General features: G+C 39.6%; 1 protein-coding gene across 1 annotated transcript; it reads right to left on the bottom strand.

The window, feature by feature from the left end:
* Positions 1–6,362: 6,362 nt before the first annotated feature.
* RNF182 (ring finger protein 182) lies at positions 6,363–7,908 on the bottom strand. Its single transcript, XM_053466871.1, has one exon. The coding sequence runs from the start codon at positions 7,906–7,908 to the stop codon at positions 7,168–7,170; it is 741 nt and encodes a 246-aa protein (XP_053322846.1). The 3' UTR covers positions 6,363–7,167.
* Between the last annotated feature and the right edge of the window lie 6,283 nt (positions 7,909–14,191).

A 14,191-nucleotide genomic window follows, 5' to 3' on the forward strand; every position in this document is an offset into this window, starting at 1 on the left:
AGGCTGGCCCTGGGCGTGTGAGAGAGTTAATGAGGATGAGTGACAACAAATTTCATTTCCCAATTAAAAAAAACCCTCCAGGGTTTCCTCTGAACTGATAGGGCAGCAAACTAAATTTGTTGTCTGAAAATGAATGGACTTCTCCATGTGTCTTATTTCTTCATCTGCTTCTGTGTGAACCTGGTCTCCTGGTTCCTATATTTGACACCCTCCCCATTGTCCCTTTGCCCCACACAAGAAACTCATACACACTGGCACACATTTTTAGACACAATCTCCCTCTCACACACACATCTACATCCATGCTCACACATACACATTCATGCCCACACAAACACTTACACATCCATGACTAAACCCACACACATACACATGCTCGCATTCACATCCATGCTCACACTCACTTAAATGTACACATCCATGCTCCATCCATCCATGCATTATAGAAATACCCCATAAGCATTGTTTTTTTGTGGTATTTGGAGGTTACATGAAACAAAATTGCACATGCCATATTATTGTTTAGGATTTTTGTGCAGGTTATGTGCCAATCTTCCTCTTTTGATGGTAGTACCCTGACAGGAAGGGCAAAAGTAACTAACACCTTTCTTTGTGCACCGCTTCTGTGGATAGCTTTTGGAGGCAGTGGGGGAAATACTGCCAGGAAAATGTGTGCCAACAAGCCTAAGGAAGTTTTCGGACTGCAGATTTTCTGGTCAAAGAAGGATGTCATAAAGAAAACTTATTTTGGAAGTCTAAAAAAAACATTTCCTTGCATTGGCAACTTTTTTGTATAGCTCATATGTGCTGTACACAGTAATTTGGGCCAAACAGATTACAACCTTTTTGTATCATATTACTGATTTCTATGTACGCCAAGAATGGCTGCATGCACTGGTCGGCCAAATCCTTGGCATTTTTCAGTGTGTATGGTTGACAGAATATACACAGCTTTTCCGTCTCTATAATGAAGGGCTAGCAAACTTGTAACTGTGTACGGCTTTCTTTCTGGGAGACACCAGCTGCTGGAGTAAGTACTTTCTATTTTTGTCCACAGACCATGGTCTCAAAGAGTCAGGGTAGCCAGGAGGATTGAGGTGTTTATCTTTTTCCATGGTTAATGCAAAATGTCTGGGTATAGCTGTGGGGTATGCAAAATTGTAGCACTATTAATTATTGTAGAACATCACCCACAATATTACCGTATTTGCTCGATTATAAGACGAGGTTTTTTTCAGAGCAAATGCTCTGAAAAATACCCCTCGTCTTATAATCGGGGTCGTCTTCTAATCAGACCTCAAATAGAGGTCTGATTAGGAGACTAAGATCCAGATCCCCCGCACCGCTGCAGGGGACCTGGATCCTCCTGTCGTCGCCCCCCCACACACACACACACACACTTACCGGTGCTTCCGGAGGTGAAGTTGGCAGCGGGGGTTTGTATGCGTCCGTCGCAAATACCTTCCCCGACTGTCAGAGATCAGAGTTCAAGAGTTCCTGATCTCTGAGAGCCGGGGAAGGTATTTGCGACGGACGCATACAAACCCCCGCTGCCAACTCCACCTCCTTCCGGCTGCCGCGGAATGAGATGTCAACCCGCTGCCCCGGCAATACAGCAGGAAATTGGAAGCACCCGTAAGTAAGTAAGTGTGTGTGTGTGTGTGTGTGTGTGTGTGTGTGTGTGTGTAGGGCATTTCTGGAATGCCTTACACCCCTATATGCCACTCTGGCACTTAGGGGGTTAAAATGCATATTATGGGGCAGAGTGGCATATAGGGAGGTATAAGGCATTTCAGGAGGCAGAGTGGCGTTAAGGGGGCATTTAATAGTGCACTCTGCCTCCTGAAATGCCTTATACCTCCCTATATGCCACTCTGCCCCATAATATGCCTTTTAACCCCCTAAATGCCAGAGTGGCATATAGGGGTATAAGGCATTTCTGGAGGCAGAGTGCTCTATATAATGCCTTTTAACTCCCTTAATGCCACTCTGCCTCAAAGGCATACCATGGGGCACAGTGGCATATAGAGGGTTAAAAGGCATATCATGGGCCACAGTGCCATATTGGTGTGGCAAGCCTGGGGGCAGATGTGCGTAACTGGGGGACAGGTTGGAAAATACAAGAAATAAAAACAAAAAAATATATTTTTCTCAATCATAGCTTTTATTAAAAAAAATAGTTTACATGAATTACCATTTACTGGTAAAACTTTTTTCCTTTAGGGTCGTCTTATATTCAGGCTTTTTCTTTTTTTCCTAAGTTAATATTCAGATTTTGGGGGGTCGTCTTATAATCAGGGTCGTCTTATAATCGAGCAAATACGGTAATATAAAGAGATACCATATATTTTATCTCTGATCCTAAATTCTTGTAACCAAAATGTATAATCCAACCCATGAAATTATACCACAATAATAGTTAATCAAGATAATTTATTGTGAAAACAACAATCTATAAAATATCTATATGATCTGTGCAAAAATATAAAACAGAAAATGATCTTTAAAACATGTAAAAACAGATTATGACATAAAATGCAGTGTATTATTGATCAGTATAAATTACTGGCTTATGGATCTAACACACAATGATGGAACAAGTAAAACATAGCACATTGCGTAAAAATCTTATATACATCATTAGATAAAAAGCATGTGTTATAGAATCCATTTTTTTCCGCTATGGCACCAAACCAGCTAACTTTTTCCAATCCGCTCAGCAACAACCAACAAAAAACTGAATGCAATAATTAGGGTGGTAACAAAAAGAATCACTATATCCCACTGTACTAGTCTATTGCAATGTTACTAATAACAATAATTTAAAAAAACAAGTATAAAAAGACAAGTGTATCTGCAATTTCACAAATTTTACAACAGATTAGTTGTAAGATAATAATAGATGAAAAAAATGTCAACAGCGAGCCACTGCATTTTCCATAGGACGTACCATTACATTCTCTGTCACCCAGTGCTGCTTCAGAAGACGTAATAGTACGTCCTTTGATGCGAAGGGGTTAAAAAGTACTGTAACGTTCCAGATCATAGATCAGTTCTGTTTTGTATATTGTGCTGTTTTCCTATTTTCTAATTTTTTCGCGGAAGCTCAATGTTGTCTGGCGTTACTGATGCCCTCATGTAGCTGGAATTTGCGCATGTAGATGAAATTTGCGCATTTTGGGCCCAGACTTTCCAGTGGTGGGTTTAGTCTGATACGCTGCTGAGGATTTTTCCTTTGTAGTGGCACATGAAGTGAACATGAACCTGAATCAGGATTTAACGTTGGTTAAGCTGAGCCATTTGTATTTCGTGATCTTGCGTTATATCCTGCTGCCAAAGTTAAAAACATTAATGGGAGCAGTCCGATTTCTTCCTCCATTCAACAGAAAGGTTACCAGTGTAACCTATCTAATAACCACTTCATGGGATACACCCAGAAGATATCGAATCCTGGTCAATCTGTGTCTGCTTACCTGTGACATCTCTTTCAATGTCACCTAAAGTGATATAAAATAAATGCATGTATGTATGCTGCAACAGAATTCTTAAATGTCAGCATACAATCAATATATTTGGAAGGACACACTTCAAAGCTGCAGTTCCGACTTTGTACCGACCCCTCCGCCCAAATAGAGATATCATGACTGAGGAGTACTTTGAGAGCAAAATTGTGCAGTTCATCATGAAAGCACAAAGGCAGTTATCAGAATGGCTTTAATTAAACCCACAGGAACTTAATTAGTAGTTTTAGTACATGTAGAACATTTTTTCCTTACCTTCACCATTTTAAAACACTGCGCACACTGGTAGAGAAAATACAACTTAATTGAGCACAACACAGCATTTAACTGTACACTATATGCTGCTGGTAAGATGGTGCTTCTAAATGATTGTGTTTAAAGAGCTGAATGTGTGTTTGTGTAATTAAACGGGGAGTTAAGTGTCCCATGCAGCCTCACTTACACGTAATGGATATTAAAGTGCCTTGTAGGTACAGGGAAGGAACTGTTCAGAGAGATCTGTGCTGGCAGAACAGCTCTTACTATCCCTGTACAAGACCACCAGAGATGAGCCCTATAAATGCAAGGAAGCAGAAATTGTGGAGCCCTGTACTACTGCAATGCTGTACAATAGGAAGACAGCACAAGATACGAAATATAACTGATCTATGATCTGCAGCATTACAGTAATTTTTAACCCCTTCCCGACACATGACGTACTATTACATCCTCTGAAGCAAGCACTAGGTGACAGAGAATGGAATGGTATACCCTATGGAAAATGCAGCGGCATGCTGTTGACATAATTTTCATTTTCAAGATATTAAGTATCTTACTTAATAGACTTATAATGATATAAGATAAAAAGAAGACTTTGCAGGTATTTGCTAACATAATAAATAATCTTATTGATTTATATAATTTGCCTTTATTTATACCTTTGCCATCCTAAACTCAACCCATCCATTTTAGCTTTTTGTTAGATGCTCCCTCTGATCCAGAACTCATCCCAGTTCTGTTTCAGAAATTCTAAATGACCTCTAATGCAAGTTTTTCCTCCTGCGACCCAGCTATAAAGAAACAGCTACAACCAAGTTAAAACGTGGCGAGGTGTGATGGAGTGCATATATTTTAGTGTAAGTGTGGGTTAAAGTTAGTGTGTAAATATGTGCTAGAGCAAGTGTGTATGTGTATTAGTGTATGTGTGGGCATCTTACTGGGCAGGAGGGGGGGAAGGGGCCAGGGAGCCACTCAGCTGTTCCTGCCCCACGGCCAGAAGTTTAATGATAGGGATGCATAGAGCAGTATAGTAATAGCAGCCATTTTGGTAGTCTATAATTTGGGTACTTTTACATTCTTTTAAGGCAAGCCAAAATAAATACAGTAATGCTAAAAATAAATAAAAAGAAAATAAAAAATCAGGGAAGCAGAAATGATGGAGTCTATACAGCTACCATTCCTAGGTCAGAACCTATGCCTCCTGCTGCATTTCCTATTCTAGCCAAGATCTGTATTCAGTTGTGGCTTTCCCCAGTAACTAGGGTACCAGATCTTGCCAGTTCTAATATGTTAAGGTTATTGATAGTTAATTTGGAAATGCAGACATAAAAACTCAAAGTAGCACATACTGAAATCATAGATACTTTATGTACATATTGATAATATTTATACATTTTTGTACAAATCACAAATTAGACAATGCAAGTAAGCCAATAAACAAACAGAATATTTTCTGAGCGGCTAAAGAAATTAACCCTTTCAGGGCAAAAGGAATGTAGAATATGTCACACGGCACAGTCCTCTGACACTCAAATGATTAAGACGTCTATTACAAATATACATTTAGTCTCATACACTTTTCAACACAGAAGATTTTTATTATAGTCACACTGATAACTGTAAACTGCAAAAAGTTTTACTGGATTCTAAATGCATATGCCATTCTACAACTTGAATATAACCTGACAAACAGTGTAATTTAGGCATTACTATTCAAATATTTTCTACCAATCTGACACACAAAAAATCAGCTATGCTTTCTATTTTTTTTTTTAAGATTCGCGTAATTTCTAAGATTTTCTATCTTTTCAAACATTAATACTCCACCACATGGGACTGTACAGTGTGACAAGTGTTAGAGTATATGCAGTGTGCATACGAACATGAAGCCAAATGGTTATTTTGGATTGAGGATTAGTTGTTTATCTATTGATCAACCAATGATTACTTGATTACATTGTCATGATCAGACTGTGTATTGGCATAATATTGTCCAATAATATATCTTTATTTACTATTAAAGGCTATATATACGTTCTTTAAAAAAAACACCACTTCAGACACAAAGCTAACAATGTATATTTGCAACTTTTTTTTCTTGTGTCAGATAACCCCTGGGCACAAAAAATTACAGGCCAGCAGGTATATCATGTGTCTACTTGAGGCACAGTACATTAAAATGAAAGAATATCACCAATTTCATAAAACAATGTTTATCAAAAGACCACTGTATTGCTGTTAAAGTTTTTAAGTGCTTATGGGCTTGCAAGGGAGTAAATGGGCCACGTGAATAGTGTCTCTTGGTACTTTACCAATATAGTATACTGTGATCTAAAGTAACTAAAATATAGTGCTGTGTCTGTATTTTCTTATTATAATTTATTAAGTCTCAAAAAGAAAAATAGGGTGCGTCAACATAAGATCACTGTTGCTATTTTGATATCACTATTACAAAATATGTTAATGGTGAATGTAACTGAACAGCTACCTTTTAAAGAAGTGTTTGGAACACAACCTGAAAAATCATTTTCGAAGAAATATACAACATTTGAGCAACATGGCTGTTAGAATAAAGCTCACATCTCACTGACATAACATTTAAATATTTATTTATTATTAGGAAAGTTACTCCATTGCGTTGCTTGATTCCCCCATGAGTTAAAGTGTTACATAATTTCATTACAAAGGTGATTCCGTAACAGCATCTTACACAACCTCCACTTTGTTAAATAAATACATAATGAAACAGAATGCCCCTCGTCATCAGTAATTAAATCTGTGAGTATGCAATACTTAAAAAATATATTTTTCAACATTCTTTCCTGTTTCTAAAAATAAAAGTAAAAATGCTATATTAAAACAAATTTGTACAACCACATTATTCTGAGAGCACTGTATTGTCTACAAAGCCATTATCACAATTTACAGCACATGATGATTTTACATTGAGTCTAAGGCCTTGATCCATTGAGCTCTGTTTAACTAGAGCATAGAACATAATTGCCAAATCAAGAACAGACATTGTTTTCCCTGAGTTAACATCGTATTCCCTAATGTTAACTTCACATTTCTTAGAGATAATGCTACATAATCTTCAAACACATGAATGTAGCTGGCATCTAAGTCTCTTTGTAAATGTCACTGCTTACATAAAACCAACTTTTAGACATATGAAAATGGTTATGTATGGAGTTGCTAACTCTAGCATTGTGCTATATTAGTAAAGCCAGTTGTTGAAGACAACATAATTATTAGCAGAGACACTTACTACAAAATATCCATCCATTCACATAAAACATACCACTTAAAAGTGCAATTAAATTAATCTAATTTTGAGCACTGGAAAAGACATCTTGGTTTCTGTTCTTCCTCACTTGTTCTATTCCAGCTAGGATGTTGACATACAGTCTAGAAATTCATGGCATACACATTGACAAAAGCCATACACCATCAGGATAACCAGGCTGGAAGGGACTAGGCTGACAAAAACAACTCCAAGAGTTACCTTTTTTGACACCAGCAAATAAATCCCTAAGGGCAGTGAACTAAAATAAAGCAAACCTAGCAACCAAACAAACACACGCACGGATGTTTGGCAGATCAGTGAGGTGCAGTTCCACACTGTCCAGTTGGGAGGCATTGAAACAGGGTCATAATTAGAAGGCCTGTAGAACTCTACCACAGGGGTGGCATTGAGAGCAGGGGAGCTCTCTCTCTGTACCTCCATGATAGTTATGACAAGGCAGTTGGTGGAACTGTGGGATGGGGTGACAAGAGTTGACAGACGTTTTGGTGTTAGCAGTAGCTCTGTAGGATTGTCCGCGGAACACTTCCCTCTTCCAGCACATGCCAAATTGAGTAAGATGTTATTGTCATCGGGAAGACTGCTTACCTCATCCTCTGGCAGGCGTGTCTCAAATCTACAGAAAGGACACACAATGACACATTGTGGGGACTCCACACAGTCCACAAGTTTGTAAAGGCATTTGGCACACACCCTGTGACAACACCCTAGGACTTTTGGTTTTCTCTGCCTTAGATTGTAACGGTTGTAGCATATCTTACATTCAAGTTCATCAGAGTTCAGGTTTGGAGATTCAGATGTGTCTTCAGTTAGTTGACCAGTCATTGTGTTGGTGGAAATTGTGTTTGAAGTAATAAAAAATAGACCTTATATAATGATTGTCTCAGGCTCCAGTTTAAGAACCATCCCACTTGCTCTTTGGAATGTACTGCAACCACATATAAAAGTTTGCTTGGATTTTCATTGCTTTGAAGTATTCCACTCAATTGTGAGCTTCACCTTCTGGCTGAAGAGGGTTCTAAAAAAAAAAAACCAGAAAACCACAGATATTGTTAGATTCAGACATAAACCAACTGTTCTGTGTCCACCTTTACAGTTGTTCAGCCGGGAAATGTAACAGGACAGATTGCTGGATCATTCCAGCTAGCAAAGTCCTAACATAATCACAATTGTGTTTACTACATAAAAGTCACTGGATGACGGATTTAGCTTGTTCTGGGTGGCAATTCTGTCTCTGCCAAAAAAAAAAAAAAAAAATCCGACACATAGGCTGCCTGGATATATCTATAAATATGAAATAATTGGCACATTGTATTAATTAAACCAAAAATATCTTTATTATTAAAACAAATATTATTAAAAATTAAAATATTAATTAGGCTTTCATCTTCAAATTGAATTTCAACTCCATATTTATCAAGCATCAGAACTTTCTCACTGGTAAATGTAATGCATAAATCCTAGTTATCCCAATATCTGTCACCCAGAAAACAGAACCTCTGTTCATAGAAATGTATGATCTGGAACACTGTTCCTTAAAGTCAGATTTGGCCCAAGCTATGTAAGTCTCTCAAGATGGGACTGGACCGTTGAGATGTTATGTATCATCATAGAAACCAATGAAATAATTCAGCTGATTGTTCCAGTTGTATGATTTCACACTGTAGAACAGTTTCCCCAGTACAATAGAACATTAGAGTAAATATATAGATATATATATATATATATATAGATATATATATATATCTATATATATAGATATATATATATCTATATATATATATATAGACAGTATCTGCATGCTTTGATACATAATAACATATGCATATAATACCTATTCAGGCTCTCTTGTTCAAACTTATGTCCTGATTTGCTGTAGTAGTGAATATACTCTTTATGTTGTGTATTTAAAGGACAGGCTATCCCACTGGGCAAAGCAGGCAAGCACCAGACAATGTCTCTGTGACAACTGGTGCCTGGATACTCTACCACAGTTAAAAGATAAACACATTCTGGAAGAATTATGCATGTGTTATAGGGGTATGCATCAAACTGCAACACTGAAATACACAGGATGTGCTCTCTGCAAGCAATCTAAGTATACCGTATTGGCTTGGATATAGGGCGCCCCCGTATATAGGCCGCACCCTAAAAGCTTGGTGCTTTTTTAAAGAAAATGTTTTTTTAATAGACACGCTACCACTCTGTCCCCCCACCCCCGAGATATGCTGCCACTCTGTCCCCCCCAGATATGCTGCCACTCTGTCCCCCCGAGATATGCTGCCACTGTCCCCCCCGAGATATGCTGCCACTCTATCCCCGTCCCCCCCGAGATATGCTGCCACTGTCCACCTCCCTCCCCGAGATGTGCTGCCACTCTGTCCCCCCCCAGATATGCTGCCACTCTGCCCCCCCGAGATATGCTGCCACTCTGCCCCCCCGAGATATGCTGCCACTCTGCCCCCCCCGAGATATGCTGCCACTGCCCCCCCCTCTGCCCCCCGACTTACCAGAGCAGACTCCCGGGTGTCTTGCGGGGCTGGCGTCTTGCTGGGGACATCTACGCAATACGCGTATACAACTTCCGGTGCCGCCACTCAGCGGATGTGCCGGCACCGGAAGTTGTACACACGTATTGCGTAGATGTCCCCCGCCGGCCCCGCAAGACACCTGGGAGTCTGCTCTGGTAAGTCTTGGGGGCAGAGGTAAAACGCATCGTGGAGTTGTTTAGGCATGTAGACGTGGTCAAGACAACTTGCTGAAGTTCAAACCGAGCATCAGAATGTGTAAGAAAGGGGATTTAAGTGACTTTGAACGTGGCATGGTTGTTGGTGGCAGACGGGCTGGTCTAAGTATTTCAGAAAGTGCTGATCAACTGGGATTTTCAAGCACAACCATCTCTAGGGTTTACAGAGAATAGTCTGAAAAAGAGAAACTATCCAGTGAGCGGTAGTTGTGTGGACAAAAATGCCTTGTTGATGTCAGCGGTCAGAGGACAATTGGCAGTCTGGTTGGAGATGACAGAAAGGCAACAGTAACTCAAATAACCACTCGTTACAACCAAGATATGCGGAATACTATCTCTGAACGCACAACACACCAAGCCTTGAAGCAGATGGGCTACAGCAGCAGAAGACCACACTGGGTGCTACTCCCGTCAGCTAGGAACAGGAAACTGAGGCTACAATTTGCACAGGCTCACCAAAATTGGACAATGGAAGACTGGAAAAACGTTGCCTGGTCTGATGAGTCTCGATTCCAGCTGCGACATTCAGATGGAAGGGTCAGACTTTGGTGTAAACATGAAAGCATGGATTCATCCTGCCTTGTATCAACGGCTGGCGGTGGTGATTTAATGGTGTGGGGATATTTTCTTGGCACACTTTGGGCCCCTTAGTACCTATTGAGAATCGTTTAAATGTTACAGCCTACCTGAGTATTGTTGCTGACCATGTCCATTCCCGTTATGACCACAGTGTACCAATCAGGATAGTGTACTTTCAGCAGGATAATGCACCGTGTCACAAACTTCACATAATCTCAAACTTGAAATGACAATGAGTTCACTGTACTCCAATGGCCTCCACAGTCACCAGATCTCAATCCAATAGAGCACCTTTGGGATGTGGTGGAATTCGTATTATGGATGTGCAGCCAACAAATCTGCAGCAACTGCGTGATGCCATTATGTCCATATGGACCAATATCTCTGAGGAATGTTTGCAGCACCTTGTAGAAAGTATACCACAAAGAATGAAGGCAAAAAGGGGGTCCAACACAGTACTAGCAAGGTGTACCTAATAAAGTGGCCAGTGTGTGTGTGTATATATATATATATATATATATATATATATATATATATATATATATATGTATTTGTCCATTCATTGGCAGCTGTGTGCCTTGTAATCTTTAAAAAGGAGAGAAGTATGGGACTATGTATTTTTTTCGGTCCTGCTAGGGCTTGTTGTTACAGAGATAAAAACTGAACATTGTTTTCTGCCATTCTCAATCTTAAACATTGAGATGTTAGTAATGTGGCTGGCATAAATTATAAGTGAAAAGGGATTGAATGGGACAAATTGTTCTTGGGAGGAACAAAATGTGCTGATACCTGACCTTATATTTGGACACATTACAGGAATTCACCATTGAAACAGTTCAAACAAAAATGAACTAGTCAATAAAAAAGACTGCTTTATAGAAAGAGAACATGATCTTTCAAATCTGGTTTGGCTATTATAGGGCAAATATAAGAAAGGTTTGCAAAATGCAAATTAAGTCTTAACTTAACTAACACTAAACCTGCTAAACCACCTCCAGGAACCCCACAATTTACTAACATTAAAACCTCAAACATCACAGATTGAAAAAGTATATTTTTTAAAGGCTGTTGCACACCATATAGATTCCTTCTATCATGCCTATAAAGATTAAAATATTTACTTGTACAAATGTGTTACAGCACTAAAAAAAAAACAATCCACAAATACGCTTATATGAAAAATACTAAAAACCAGTTAATTTGAAAAAAGTGTCTCTAAATCAAAATCTGTAGCCACCAGGCAAAATATTTCAATCTCTTGATATGAGGATAAACTATAGGTTTAAATTATGACCCCTTTTTGTAACATTTCTCCTCATTTAAAACAAACTTTGGTAAAGCAGAGTACCTCCTCTATCTCTTCTTTCCTCCAAGCTATAGATATTGAGATGCCTTATTCTTTCTTGGTATTCTTTATCCCGTAAACCATTCGCCATTTTAGCCTTCTCTCAACTTTCTCTAGAATGTCAGTATCTTTACGGATGTGGGGTCGGCAGAACAATACACAATACCGTGAGTGAAATCTGACAAGGCATCTGTAAAGTGACAGAACCACCTCTCTCTTTCTGCTACTAATGCCTCTACTTAATTCCTCAGAAATAATTACTCCCAAGTGCTGCCTTTTGGATTTTTACATCAGAAGTGCATTGTTTTATATTTAACGTGTTAAACTGCAATTGCCGTACGCCAAACCATTCATAATATTGCTAATAAAAACATACTGGATACACCACTAGTAACAATGCCTTCTTTTGAATATACACTATTAACTATAACCTTTTGTCTGCTGTCACTCAACAACTTCCTTATCCATTCAACTATTTCAACATCCAAACCTGAACACTGAAATTTAGTAATACCATGCACTTGAATACTCTCAAACACATTATATTCTGATATACACATTCATGTTAACACCATACACTAACACTCATCCACACACACATGATAACACCAAACGCTAACACACATAGTCATGCTAACACTATGAATTAACACATAGACTCTAACACGGAACAGTAACACACAAACATGCTAACAGAATACACAAACATGGATAATGTGGCACATACTCATGTTAACACCATGCACACACACTAATGCACATAAACTCTAATGACATACAGTAACACATACTCACTCTAACTCCATACACTTACACATACATAAACATACACTCTCACATCATTCATGTAGCTCCCACAGTTTTCCCTCCCTCCTACTTCATGTGGAGCCCTTTCTTTAATTCAGCTACCACTTTCCATGTGAACTGCCATCCTAATACCGCAGGGTAACATAATGCATATTACGAATCTCTGCTAAGCACTTTGGTTTCTAGGTCCCCTGGTTGCGTCGCACTTGTTGCATTTGCCTTAGTGAGCCTCTGCCCTGCGTGAGGCCATGTTATGTTCTCACTGCTTCAGGACCGGTTTTAAGAAGAAATAGGAAATAACTAAAAAGCACCGCACGCCTAATGCCTCATAGGACAACATTAACAAGGAGAACTGTAGAAACTAGAAATATATAACAATTTCCAGCAGAAATCAACCAAAACCAAGAACAAGACAAATCTAGTACAGAGGCAATAAAGACTGATATGACAACTGTTAAAAAAAATACCCTCGCAGAGCAACCACAAGAACCTAAAAGAAGAATATTCTCTTCCTTGCTGCTGAAAGCTTAATATCTCAAGGGATTAACCCTTTGTAATCACCCAAGCACTAGTCGCAACTTAGTGTAGGGTGCAAAACAGAACTAAGTTTATTGATAACAGCACGGGTATACCGTATTGGCTCGAATATAGGCCGCACTTTTTTCCCCCACTTTAAGTCTTTAAAGTGGGGGTGCGGCCTATATTCGGGGTCTAGCGCCCGACGCCCGGGACATGCAGTCGTGCATTTCTTTAAAAAAGCACCAAACTTTTAGGGTGCGGCCTATATACGGGGGCGGCCTATATCCGAGCCAATACGGTATATACACAAACACAATCAGCTAAGGAGTATAATGCCATGAACTACCAGACAGCCGGCACCTCCATGCAGTTCCCAAAGCCAGCAATGTGCACCTGGTAAAAAGTCATTATTATGGGAGAGCAGTGGGAATCACGGGGTACCAATGAAGAGCCCAGGGTCCAAGGATGTTATGTTCCAAGGAGCGTCTTGATCCGTAGTCGGAACACTGAGCGACGGGAATTGTCAGTAAAGTAGCCGGACCAGAGTTCCAGAGATGCGGCTGAGTAAACCCCAATTCTAAACACCTCCACAAGGACAACATAACCCCAAAAGAGTGACCTGGCAGGGCAACGGACGTCCATAGCAACTCAGTTCCAAGGTTTGGTGGGTATCTCTGTGGTTCCAGTCAGTGAATATACGCCTTTGACTGCGGATGTAAAACACAGGAACGGTGTAAAATCCACACAAACAGGAACACGGCCAGGACACTCTCCTATATGGTCCAGGGAAAAATAGAGACAGGTGGAACCAGCCGACAGGATGGGTACCGAAAATAACATGGGGAAAAAAACAGATGGGGCTGCCACAGTGCCATCTGGTCAAGAAAACAAGGGTATTTGGGATTATGTTGAACCTTAAAATATACCACCTAAAAATCTGAAAAAGGCTATCTAACGTAAGACAACAGTAACCTCCCATTTTGATTCCCCACTGATTAATTAAAGCCCCCTCCCCTCAAAAAAAGGTAGTTTACATTTGAGAATTTTACAGCGCAAGTTATAAGCTGCAGATACAGTTCTGATACAGGAAGCATCATGAGCATATAGAGACA

Source organism: Spea bombifrons, chromosome 5 (assembly GCF_027358695.1).
Source record: "Spea bombifrons isolate aSpeBom1 chromosome 5, aSpeBom1.2.pri, whole genome shotgun sequence".
NCBI classification, from domain to species: Eukaryota; Metazoa; Chordata; class Amphibia; order Anura; family Pelobatidae; genus Spea; species Spea bombifrons.